General features: G+C 42.9%; 1 protein-coding gene across 1 annotated transcript; it reads left to right on the top strand.

Moving 5' to 3' along the window:
- Positions 1-5,767: 5,767 nt before the first annotated feature.
- LOC133916260 (argininosuccinate lyase, chloroplastic) lies at positions 5,768-10,112 on the top strand. The gene is made up of 7 exons (XM_062359868.1): positions 5,768-6,209; positions 6,591-6,854; positions 7,334-7,450; positions 8,221-8,369; positions 8,899-9,190; positions 9,261-9,425; positions 9,696-10,112. Exons 1-7 carry the CDS (start codon positions 5,883-5,885, stop codon positions 9,945-9,947), a joined length of 1,566 nt encoding a protein of 521 aa, XP_062215852.1. The 5' UTR covers positions 5,768-5,882; the 3' UTR covers positions 9,948-10,112.
- The last annotated feature ends 3,956 nt before the right edge of the window (positions 10,113-14,068 follow it).

Genomic DNA, 14,068 nt, shown 5'->3' with positions numbered 1-14,068 from the left:
GGCTGGCTACCTGCAATGGTCAACGATAGTGCCTTGCACGTAAACCATGAACGCGTAACAAAATCCGCCTCAAATTTACAACTCCACGAACACCACCAAGGGACGTACGCGACTCCGAGCTCCTGTTCCGAACGACCTATCCCCACATCCGTCCAGCCAGCAGCCATGTCGACGACCCCTCGCAGCCGATCGTTCCATCGCCGCACCCGGTGTAAGTGCGCCGGAGGCAACGGGGATCGCGCCACGACGTGCTGCTTCAACCCGCTGAGGTCCCTCTTCCGGTGCCCCGGTCACGGCCGAAGCAGCAGCCGGCGTCGGAGCCAGCGGACACCGTCCAGGGTCCGTGACGCGCCCGCGTTGGCTGGCGTCGCCCAGCAGCAAAGTCAGGAGGAGGAGCCGTCCTTCTTCGTGTACGCCATGCCGAACCAGGGTGGCGGTGGCGACGGCGCCAAACACAACAACAACAAGAAGCATAGAAAGCCGCACATCCCGTCCTTCGGCTCGTGCTTCCGCAGGAAGAAGAAGGAGCGGAAGGCCAAAGCCGCGGCGACTGTGAGCTCCCGGCGCCCGGCGCTCACGCCGGCGTCGTCGTTGCTGACGCATCCGCCACGCTCCCCGTCGCCGGAGAAGGCGCAAGCCGTGACCCCGTCCATGACGCAGCCACCTTCTCCTGCGCCTACCGAGAACGGCAGCATTAACTCGCCGGCGCCGCCAGGCCGGCAACCGGCCACACCGAGGCCGGGCAAGCAGTCGGCGGACTCGGAGCGGTCGCCGTTAGCGCCGCAGAGGCAGCTGCCGAAGCAGGTGGAGGGGCTGGAGATCGTCGAGGTCGCGACAGGCGAGAGACTGTCGACGCACGACCTCGAGCTCATCGAGATGGTTGGCAGCTCAACTGAAGGCTCTGCAGAGTCGTCAGTGAAGTCGTCACTGGAGTACGACAACGAGCCACCGGCGCCACCACCACCAACGCAACGGACAGTCATGGGGAGGGAGGCGGCTGTGAAGGCCACGGAGGTGCCGAGGTCGTGGCTTAACGGCAAATCGGTCGAGTCCCGGGCAGGGGAACGGTTCGCCGAGCCTCTTGTGGCGGTTGAGGCCGAGGAGCTGTGGGCGCACGACGTCGCGTGCAGCCGCGTCCACGCGGCCATGCTTGCCGAGACGGTAAGCACTTTGAGCTTAATTTGCAGAGTCTCAGACCCAATAGCTGCCAATAGTTTCGTGAATGGTGAATTGAGAAACACTTGGGCATGTGTGGAGGTGGATAATCACTCTAGAACTTGTAGGATTTAAGTCTTTTATAGGAGCTCCGATCCACGGTGATTCTTGGATTAGACGTGCTAAGAAAAAAGAAAAAATTTAGAAAATTTCATAATGAAGCAAAATATCAACTTTTAATTTTGTATATCCCGGCCAGTCATACCTATACTATGTACGACTTGGATTAATCACCAATGTTGCACACCGTTGCAATACACAGAGTCAAACTCGTGCAAATAAGGAGTACTCGGGCCGAGGCTACACCGTACTCTCCGACTGGGAAACCAAAAATTACAGCCATGCATGCATGAATGCACTTCAATGCTGAGTCAGGTAGTTTGTTCCCCAAAAAAAATCAATGCAAAGTCCGGCTAACTATCACATGCAAAAAAAGAAAAGGAAAGGAAAGGTAATTTGCAATATGGAAGAGAGACAAAATATCGTTAAGATGCTTACTATACAAAATATCATGTCGATAATAATAAGATGCTTGACGTTGTGAAATATTTGCTCTAGAGTATTACAATAGATGAAACATGCACAATGGAGCTACATTTTCTTGCCACGCAGAACGACAAACTAGGTGCTTATTCTGCTTTAATCCTAGATGAAAAGAAAAGGTATAAATCTCCACGTTGATAAAAAACAAAAAACAACAAGAACTATCCAAGCTAACCAGAAAGAAAAATATATGCACGTACCATACTGTTGAGCTTTCGTTTAACTAATGTTACGGCTCAAATGAATTTATAAACATAAAATAAATTGGATATGTAATTCTTGCAAATTCTAGAAACAGACCCCATGTCAAAAATGCAATAAATTGCATAACTATAAATCTTATTGGGGCACATCTTGCGAAATACTATTCCATGTCAACGATAGAAGACAAATCACGAAACAAAGACATGGATGCCAAGTCCAATAGAGTTGCGTTGGACATCAAAGCTGACGAGCATATTATAGGATCTGTTTGTTTCAGTTTTTGTTTCTGGATTATGTGCTCAAAAGCCAAAGCTATTAAACAGTATGATTCTGTAAGGCAATTCTTGGAATCCAAAGCTACATCTACCATTAAGTCACTTCTAATGTTTTGTTTCTTATGTAAGAAATTGAGGTTAAGAAATAAGCTTCCAATGCATGTTTTGTTTCTTATTTCTTAAGGTCTTCTAAAATAATTTATTGTCTTACAATCATCTAGGATTGCTCAAAGAACTATTTTCTTCCATAAAAAACAATTTTCATCTTTATTCTCTTTAAATAGCTTGCCACATCAACTTTTTACTTACATGGACATATAATTAATATCTAAGAAATCAACTATGTTAGAGCATTGAGAGAGGCCTTAGAGTCTATAATCTGGCCTAGAGATGCTTCCATGGACCGGGGATCAAAATCTCCATAAATTGTGAATTAGGAGAACTCTAAATAATATTTTCTAAATAATCTCAAATCCTCTTATTAATATTTAGAAAGAGAAACTTCACTAGAGCAAAGCTATAATAGATATAATTGAAATAGACACTCAATGTTAGATATTTCCTCTGTCTCAAAATAGATGACATTTTAGAATTAAGCATAAGTATTAAAGTAAAAGATAAAATGATCATCATACCCTCTTTTAATACCATTAATTGCATGAGAAATGAGAATTATATTGTGAAGTAAGTTACTTAACGTAGAGTTAAGACTAGAAAATTTGGGCTAAAGTTACCTCAAAATTGTAGAGTGTCATATATTTTGAACATTATGGAAGAGGCTAAACGCCATCTATTTTGAGACAAAGTGAGTACTATACTCAAATATCCAATGAACTTATAGCGATAAGTGCGATAGCTTCTCCATTGATTGTATCATATTTTCAATTAGAACAATACAATATGTTAGCTCAAATATTACAATTATAAGTTAAACAAAAAGTATGTATGTCTGGCTCATGCGAATGCATGGGTTGATGGACTAGTTTGTGCTAAATCCCAGGAATTTAGTTCTCAAAACACCCTACCCAAATAGGCCCTCAGTTGTCTCAGACTCCTAGATACCTAGGACATTAAAGCGCAAGGGGAGGAAAAGGAGACGAAGAAGTAGTTTATTTGTTCGCGCCTCCTATTTTGTAGTCATATGAAAATGACAGTTTTTAGTAGACGGCAAAATGGAGCATGCCTGCGTGGTTAGGGTTGAGGAAGGGGTTAGGGTTCGGGGTTCAGAGGTCTTCAGGCTTACAGGGATAGTCCGGTGGTGGTCAGACCGATAGTGGGTGGTGAGTTGGAGGGGAAGCAAAGACGCTGGCACCGATGCAGCAGGCTGTAGGTGGGCGATGGGTGGTAATAACGTCAGAGACAAAGGATGTGACGAAGGATGTAGGCAGGGTGAGGGAGTGAGATCCTCTATAACGCTGGAGAAGAAGAACCGACGTGGACGTCAAAGAAAGAAGAAATAAGAACATGATAAGATCAAGATACAATGGCCCATACTTACCACATAAAGTATAACACCTCCCATATTTGCCACCCTTGCAACCTCCAATCTGAAAACGGCCACATGAAAAAGCTGAACCAATTTTTTTACTGAAAAAGTCAAGTCAATCTGCCATTTAATTTCCCTAACATGAATGCCCGTAATCCTTGTGCCCGAAAAAAGAAACAACAGATGTGAAAACATAATCAAATGAACTGACCGAACTGCATACTGATATGTTGGTTGGTTGGATTGGGTTGGTTGATAACGTACGAGAGACCTAACGACGGTGGTAGTAGCAAGCTCCAGACGTGAGAACATGTCGATAATGGTCTCTAGTGGTGTGGCCAATTTGGCCACGACTGTGGGGCGGGTATCATATTTGTATCGACATTATTGAGCTTCTCCAACTTTTCTTCAATTAAAATAGAAATCTAAAGTCAAGTCACAATTATATTGTCTCTACGCGCTAACCGATAATAGGTCAAACTAGTATGATTCTCGGTCTCGTGTATAACAGCCATTTGTACTATCCTTATTTGGTACTTCAAACCATTGATACTATTTATATTTGGATACATATTAAGTCTTCACTGTATAAAACACGAATTTATTTTTACATCACACCTTCTTCTTACTCTTGTCCTAGCTAATAAAACCCCTAAAATTCAAATATTTTAACCATTTTTGTCATCTATTCTTGTTCTCCAGTCTCAATGCTTTGTTATCGGCTACGGATATGAGTCTATTTTACTAATAAAAATAAATAAATAAATTATGAGAGAAATTTTTGCCATCATTCTCTTTTCTCGAATCTCTTCTGAAATCAAACTGCGACATCGCTTCCGACGTATTCGTTCGAAAACACTGCTATGACACATCCACATCTCTATACCTTGAGTTTGTACTTGATTGCTGCGTCCAATATTTGTATTTTTATTGCAACACACATGCACTTAGATAGTACAAAAGTACTTAGGTGATTTGAAGTATCTCTATATCTAATTTTTCCTCAACCTTCTCTTCTCCGTCTCTAATGAGACTTCAAGCGGTTAGGGTTCAGAGATGGGCTTCTTTGGTGAACTCTGATGGGTTAGGAATTTGGGGATTCAAGGGTTGGGATTTCAAAATATCCTTGGGGGTTGGGATTTCAAAATATCCTTGGGCTTTAGAGGGTGTTGCAGGGGGAGGAGGCTAGACCAATGATGAAGACTATTTATTGACAGGGTGGCGAGATGGTGAGGGCACATTTAGCCGGGGTGGTGGAGGACAGCCGACGAGAAGGGTTGGGGTGGGGGTGTTAAAACGTGAGGGGTTAGTATGGAGGCTGCGACCGTGGATTCAATAATGGGAGACGTCAGGGATGTACACAGGAGGATAGGGCTGGGGCAAGCTCGCTGGCAGCGAGAGAGATCAATGAGAGGAAGGAGATTGGGGGGGGGGGGTGGAAGAAAAGATCGAGATAAGGAAGAAAGAGGTTGGTCATTGGATTGAGATAAGGTGTAGGATCTGATGGCTCAAAATTCGGGTAGATTGTGCCATAAATGAGTTTGCTATATTTTGCTCAAGGAAACTATTTGTCAGTTCCAGTTGCATCCAAACGGCTAGGGTGCAAATGGGTCGGATATTTTCTGACCAAATGATTGTGCGAAGCGGTTTGGATAGCATTTCAGAGTGAAAAACTAGATATCCAGGATTTTTCTTTTGATATCGGAATCGAAGTTAGATAGTTGAATCAGATATTAAATTCAAACGTAGGGAGACATATATCCGTCGGATATTCGAGAATAAAATTAAATATATCCGAAGAGTATTCGATGACTATACGAGTCTGTATTCCAAAACTTGTAACTTTTTCATAGGAAATCGGACAAAGATGATTCATATATAAAAATTATAACTCTCGAAGATATCTACAACTTTAAAGTTGAGATTTTTTTTATTTGAAGTTGTTAATATATTAAAATAATTAAAAGATAAGCAATATGCGCGTTCCGATTGCATTCCTGCAGGCCGGTATAGGACACACAAAAAAAAAACCCTAAAGCAAAACTCATCCCCACCCCCTCCACAGCACAATCGCCTAAACCCTCCACGGTTCCACTTACCACCCCGCCGCGCCGCCGCGTTAGAAGTCGAAACAGCAGTGCAACGACGCGTCGACGCCTATGGCCGTAACCTCCCAATCCCTAATCTTCCGGGCACCCGTCTCCGCCTCCGCCTCCCTCTCCTGCGGCCGCCTCGTTCCCCCCGCCCGCCGCGTCGCCGTCACCCTCCGGGGCCGTGGCGCCGCCTTCCCGGCCGTAGCGGCAGCCTCCGCCTCGATGGCGTCCTCGGAGAGCGAGGAGAAGGAGACCAAGCTGTGGGGCGGGAGGTTCGAGGAGGGCGTCACCGACGCCGTGGAGCGCTTCACGGAGTCCATCTCCTACGACTGGCAGCTCTACAAGTACGACATCATGGGCAGCAAGGCCCACGCCTCCATGCTCGCCGGTCAGGTATCTTATGCGCGCTCCACTGAATCACCTGCATCCTCGCTGTTAGTGGTAGTGGTTTGGTTGTGTGACCGCGTAGGTGTTCAACCAATTAGCTGCCCTATCTGGACGGAGATCCGGCGAAGCAATTTGGGGGTTTTGGTCTGGTCTGGGCTTAATCCGCTGCTATTACCACGCTCGCTATGTGTTCGAAATTGCTAGCTTTCTGTAGAGTTGCATTGAGGAGGATTAATCTGCCTGCGCTCAGGGGTTTACCAGTAGTGTTGTTCGTCATATTTTGGCGAAATGCTGGATCAAAGTGCACCTTAGGGTTTTTGCAGGATGTTACTTTACAACTAATGTTCACTATATTTGAGTAGGTGTGCTGAATCATTTGCAATGCAGGGTTTGATAACGGCTGGTGATAGGGACATCATTTTAGAGGGGCTCGATCAGATTGAGAGGCTGATTCAAGAAGGTAAGTTTGAGTGGAGAAAAGACCGGGAGGACGTTCATATGAACATTGAAGCTGCTCTGATTGAAAGGGTTGGTGAGCCGGCCAAGAAGCTGCATACCGCTAGGAGCCGCAATGACCAAATCGTGACAGATCTAAGACTATGGTCCCGTGATGCTATTGACAAGATTTTGATTCGTATCAAGCAGCTTCAGGTTTGCTCCTGAATTTACTCTGTGATGGGCATGGTGTGCTGCTATAATCATGTATACATTTCTTGGCTATCTATTACAGCTTTCTGGTTCGATACTCTTCAGCTTTAGGCTCTTTTAACACGACCATTCCAACAATTAAGAAAAGCTCGTTTGATTGAAATTTCGAAGCTTCTTTTCTATTGATCTATCCTGTAATGCGCATTTTGGGGCAGCAACTTTCGTACAGAACTTCTCCTGCTTAACCTTGCCTGATTCTTCATCTGAAAACTGATGCAAACGACTAGCTTGACATCTGCCAAGTCACAACTTCAAGAAAAGCTGATTGAGTACCTGATGGCTGATGTTGTGTATTCTCATAACTGCATGTGCGATTCCACTCTATCATTGCTAACACATGATTTCTTCTATTTTCCTATAACTGTGTTTCAGGGTGGAAGTTGTCCACTTTTCTAATATTAGAATAATTCTTAATGTTTCAGGTGTCTCTGGTTATGTTAGCTTCAAAATATGTTGATTTAATAGTCCCTGGTTATACTCATCTGCAAAGGGCACAGCCTGTTTTGCTGCCACATCTTCTCTTATCATATGTTGAACAGGTGATTTCCATTTCTTGCCTTTCTTGACACCTTGCATTATTAGTAATTTTATATTACTTTCTACCTTGGGAAGGCAAGGATTTCTAGTGTACGAATGTGCGTGATTCCCCAAGTTGCGCTTTGTGGTTATTGTGTAAACAAATCCTTAAATCACTTACCCACTCTGTACAGTGATTAAATTAGTGCACTCTTATCTTATCAAGGTAATTATAAAATGTGTTTAACGTTTAGGATTATTTGCTTGCATGGTATATCAGCTCTGTTTTTTTTTTATACTTTGAAAGTGAAAAATATGAGAAACTGTTGCACAGAAAAGAGAACATATTGTGTAGAAGCTGTCAGTTTGGTACCTTTGACTATTCTGTAGACATATCCCAATGCAGCACCAAAAGTTGAATATTTGCATACAGTGTTTCACATTATTTCAATTCCTTCCTTCACATGATTTAATACATACGCCTGAGACAAAAGTTTTGAACTTTGGAATATTAAGAAAGTGGACCATTTTAGGCGCCTTATCTTCTACAATTTGTCCTACAATCTATGACCTTCTGCACCAATAGCTGTATTCACCATTTTAGCTGGCATGCCAAACCTGCATGACTTCCGATGAAGCATTAATGTTACATAGCTTACAGTTTATACTGAAGCACTTGTGTGTCCCTGTGCAAGGGCGTACTAGTGCTCCAGATGCTTTACTTATAATCTTTTCAGAGAAACCATGGAACTTCTGATGAACTTGACCTTACTCTGATATGTACTATGCACAGTTGGAGCGTGATGCTGGACGGCTGGTCAACTGCAGGGAGCGAATGAATTTCTGCCCTCTTGGTGCTTGTGCTTTGGCCGGAACTGGACTTCCCATTGATAGGTTTAAAACTGCTAAAGATTTGAATTTTACGGCTCCGATGAAGAACAGGTATTGTCTATTGTCTTGATTTATTATTATCATTTCAAGGCTGTAAGCATTGCTTGATTTCTCTGCTATATCACTTGCTTGAACTGTGATCAAGCTAGAGTTATTTTGTCAAAAGGAATACCTAAAACTCTAGATACTCTACATCCGCTGAAATGAGTATCTATCATGACATGCAAGAACGTGTGAAATCCGTCAGGTGCTCAACATTATATGCCAGAGTACTTTGATGATTTGATCACACTGAAGTAAAGCTGAGTGAAAATGTCAGGCCTTATTACCTGGTCATATTTCTTGTCTGTACAAACACCTGAAATATTATACAGAAGCGTGAATTGTTTATTACTGGTTTCTATAGCTGGTATGTTGTTGTGAGCGTCTGTAACCTTCACTGGTACCACCACTAACCTAGAATTGTCGGTCATGCTCTTGTGAGTACTCACCAGTTAAGCTAGAAACACTGCTAAATCGTTCATTTTCACTTTTGATTAGTCCATCCTCACTTAAGCTGTCTTTTTTTTTTTGTCTACAGCATTGATGCAGTATCAGACCGTGACTTTGTATTGGAGTTCCTTGCTGCCAATTCAATTACTGCTGTTCATCTTTCCCGAATTGGTGAAGAATGGGTTTTATGGGCATCAGAGGAGTTTGGGTTCCTGACACCAAGTGACTCAGTTTCTACAGGAAGCAGCATTATGCCACAGAAGAAAAATCCGGATCCAATGGAGCTTGTTCGTGGGAAATCTGCTAGGGTTGTTGGAGATCTCATGACTGTCCTGACCCTCTGTAAAGGCCTTCCACAGGCCTACAACCGCGATCTTCAGGTGAGCCTGATTCTCGTAAGTATATCCATGCTTATATGAGTGCATATTCTCAAATTTTATTTCTGAGCAGGAAGACAAGGAACCGTTGTTTGATAGTGTGAAGGCCATATTAGGGATGCTTGAAGTATGCACGGAGTTTGCACAAAATATCTCTTTTAATTCGAAAAGAATACAAAGTTCCCTGCCTGCCGGTTATCTAGATGCAACAACGCTAGCGGATTATCTTGTGAAGAAGGTAAAATCATCCCTCTCATGACCATATTACTATGAGAAAATTCCTTACATGTCACTGAAAGTTCCTCACATACCATAGCTTTAGTGTTGACGTAACTCTGCACGGAGAGTTTTACATAGGCACATACCAGTTAGATAACAGCATTGGAACACGGTCATAGATCATATATTAGCAAACGGATACACAAACTAACACCATTTTGATTTTTATTAATGCTACATATACTTTAGTTGGATGGAAGGCTTATGTTTCTTTATTTTCGCTTTGCAGGGTGTTCCATTCAGAACTTCTCACGAGATAGTTGGAAGGTCTGTAGTTCTATGTGCCTCGAAGAACTGTCAACTAGCTGAACTTGACCTGGATGACCTAAAAGCTGTTCATCCTGTATTTGAGGGCGACGTCTACGAATATTTGGGAGTGGAAAACGCTGTAAACAAGTTCATATCGTATGGCTCCACTGGTTCAGAACAAGTAAAGAAGCAACTTGAGGATTGGCGTATCCAGCTCAGGATCAGTGCATGAAGATCTGTATGGACCAAGTAATAAGCTCGCAAATTGGTGCTTGCAGTTTTTGATGGTGTATCCAAATGTCGTGAACTTCCTTTTCTATGTATATTTCATTGTTCGAACATAAGAACGGGAATGATCGGTGCAATTATATTGAAATCCTTGAGTTTGTTCCTGACCCATTTTGCGCCTAGTTTTCGATGTCATGGGTCAGGACTCCATTCTGTGCTAAAAAGGATCCATCATCTAGCTAATCTGTGCCTTGGAAAGCTTCGATTATGATCGCAATCTTCCACCTGTATGTCTGTCGAGATTATTGGAGAAAAGGCGTAGCCTCCGCTATCTTAGCGTATCATAAAATCGCTTGGACAGAGCAGAACAAATAGTACAATGGTTTCTATTTGAATGGTAATCGTAAAAGTCAATTTGTATCAAAGCAGAACAAAGAATTTTTACCGTCCGTATGGACCTGATGCATATCCCACATTTTCTTCGAAGTGATAAAAGCAAGTAGTGTTCCCATACAAGAAAGTGAGATGCTATTTAATAGGCGCTTGTTCTTTTTTATGGTTTTCTGTCGACGAATCTTGATACGAAGGCTTAAGTTATTTCTTCAACCTCCTTACACACGGAGAGACGCAGCATTCACCTCGCGCTCTCCCGCCCGCTGATGCCATGCTAATCGATCCGATTTTAATGCCTTGCCACCGACACCGCCCCTCCGGTCTCCGATAGATCCCTTACCGTTGGATCCACCAATAGCACGCTAACTGGTCCGATTTCAACACCCCTACCACTGGCACAGCCCGCTACACCGGCGACATCATCTCCATCTCACCGCACCATTACACCGTCGTCCATCGCCGGTCCGGCTACCACCCCGTGCCTCCTCTAACCCGGTAGCCTCTTAAAGAATCGAAACCCTCCGTTGGAAGTAATAGCACTTTCAAATTTAATTTAATTTCTGATATAAAATGAATAAGAACGGATGTAGATAATTAATAACGACTATGTTTCAACTAGCTCCGACTAAATTCGACTAGCCTCGAATAGGATTCGACAAGTCTCAACATGCTTCTACTAGAGCATATCCTCGACAAGATATTCGACTAGGTACTTGACCAGGAGATGTACTCGACTAGGTACTCGAGTAGGATTTACATACGAACCCGATAGTGACGTGAGATGCAGACGGCCCCCGTGGTATCGATGCTCGATGTAGTAGATAATGATGAAGATGAAGTAGTCGATGTAGAGGCCACTGTGATGTCGATCCAATAGATGATGATAAAGAGTAGTCGAAGTAGATCACGATGATGTAGAGGAAGCAGAAAACCTATCAGAGAATGCTCTGCCCTCTCTTTTTCCTATGATTATGGAACTAAAGTCTGAGCGTTTCCCAAAAATCTTATTCGCCATCTCCTAGTGTAAGATCTCAAGGAAGTTCCGAAGACTTGCTCTCCCACTCGTCAGTGCATGCCAGCGTAGCGGGATGGAGTAGACTACGTGCGACAACGCAACAGAGAGAAATTAGCAAAACCCTATTGCGTGTTGTGTATCGCATCTCTCCTTTGTGTGGCGGCTGACAAATATATATAGATGAAGAGTCGTGCGGTTGAGACGCACCATGATCAGAGACGGTTATTTCGCCACGATCAGGGTCTTGACCAACGTGATTTCCATATATTTATCACTTTACCCATGTAGCAAAAAGAAAGAAACCACAAAAGGAGGTCGGACATGCACAAGCAATTGGACTTGATTTCGATGGACCATTTATGCAGGTGTCGTGCGCCCGCGCCCTCCGCCCACACCCCGGCCCTAGCCACGGTCTGGCGAGGCGAGCGAGCGCGCGCGTGTTCTTCTAGTCCTCTCATCCACACATGCTAAGTGGGTGGAGGAGAGAAACTCTTTTAGCGAGCGCGCACATGTGTTCTTCTAGTCCTCTCATCCACACATGCTAAGTGGGTGGAGGAGAGAAACTCTTTTAAGTTAGTTTTCATCCACTTCTATTAGCAAGGTGGGATTAAAGAATACACATCTTTGTCACATGGTTGAGCCTTTGAGATTTATTTGGAATTATACAAATATAATAGGCTAAGCCCATATATTCTAACAATCCACTACCATATCTCAAAGTCCCATGAATACTTGCCTTTTTTCTCAATACTGTTTGATATACCAATGTTTCAGTGAAGACTGTTAAGTTGAACATCCACCTAGAACATCAAGATATACTCATTCACAACTTGGACAATGGACAAAGTCTTGAATTGCAAGTCTTGTGCAAATAAGTTTTACTTGAAGTCATAACTGATACTAGGCTATCAGTAGGCTACCAAACGGGTGGAGCATATAAGTCATACTCCATGGTCTCTTCATGAGTTTATTAGAGATCACCCAAGTCTCATAGACTGCGACCAACAGTCAGGCTCATATAGGTGTGTTCTTTCAAGAATGCTCTGTAGACTAGCATCTTCGCTAATTAAAGTCAATAAAACATATTAAGGAGATAGCCAAACTGCCTTACAGATTTCAAGAGTCTTGCATCTTTACTCGAGTTTGTGTGGTACTCTCCTTCAGTTAACCAATAACTTGTTCTTTCTAAGTCCTAATTCACGGGATCTACGATCACATAGGCTAGGTTATACTGTATAACTCACATGGGTCTTATCCTATCTCTTTTGATGCATTATCTATCATATTTCGTGATAGTCCATTTGTAAATTGACCTACCAGATTTTTAGCCGTTTGGATATAATCCAATGCTGTCAACTCTAGAGTTTCTCAATTTCTGACAGATTTCAATCTTCTCTTTACATGTCTTAAGGATTTCATGTTATCCTTAGAATTGTTCACTTTGACAATAACCGTTTGATTATCACAGTTCATAAGGATAGCCGGTATCGGTTTTTCGATCACTGGCAAATCCATCAAGAGTTCACGCAGCCATTCTGCCTCAACAATGGTTGTGTCTAATGCTGCGAGTTCTGCTTCCATAGTCGACCTCGTTATGGTCTGTTTGCAAAACCTCCATAAAACAATAGCATCACCAAGAGTGAATACATATCCACTTGCAGTCTTTATCTCATCAATATCAGATATTGAATCACTATAACCCTCCAGTATAGATTGGTACTGTGAAGAACCATCCAAATAGTGTTTGAGCTAATCATTAGAGCAATCATTTTTCATAATCACGCCCACAATAATTAACCAGAATACCATTCCGGTAGTCCCAACATGTGTTTACTTCCAGGATCGGAACACACGCCTTTACAAAAAGCACATCATCACAAGACATAATAAAGAACGAGTAATTAAATTAAGTTATAAGTCTTTAAGTAGATTAAACTTTACAATAAAATACATAACTCGAACATTTGCTAGAGTAGCTACACAACGGAATAAGTTCATGACGACAAAAGATGGCAGTGCCATTTGCCCTAAGGTGCCACCCCAAAATAACAACACACGAGTAGAATGACACTACTGCAGCCTATCACCAGCATCAGCGGGCGTAAAGTAGCCAAAAACTAAATCTTTCTCACCTGAAAAGCAAGCAAAGTACGTGAGTACGAAGGTACTTAAAAAACTTAATCCATAATGGGCACTTATAAATAGATTGACTGCAAGTAGAATGCAATTTGGATAATTAGCAAGGACTTTGCCACAAGGTTAAGTGAATTTCATATGCAAGAGCAATTTTGACTCAAGTGTAAGCATCTACACCTAACCATAAATAACCTTCTATCCTGAGATCATTATCATACCATAATTATAACTTGAACCGTATCAAAACTTCAACGACATCACCATACATTTTCCAACATACCATCACAACCACAACCGAAACTCTACGGTTGATGCAAATGGACAGAAGCGTGCTCATAACCGAGAGTGCGGCAATTCGAATTGTTTTACACCCTGCAGGGGACACTCAATTACCCACATGACTTGAGGACCATACGGCTTGCGTGACCACATAGGTCCACACAAGGGGTACTCATGTCAACCTTTCCTAAATAAGCCATAACCGTTTGAACATGCGCCTCGACATGCGGGGTCATCTAGAATTACTCACAGAGCAAATTAGATACCCCATCCCAAGCCTATTATGCTGACAACACCCGAAA

The sequence above is a fragment of the Phragmites australis genome, chromosome 4 (genome assembly GCF_958298935.1).
Source record: "Phragmites australis chromosome 4, lpPhrAust1.1, whole genome shotgun sequence".
Classification (NCBI taxonomy): Eukaryota; Viridiplantae; Streptophyta; class Magnoliopsida; order Poales; family Poaceae; genus Phragmites; species Phragmites australis.
This window is presented reverse-complemented; position numbering and strand designations above follow the sequence as displayed.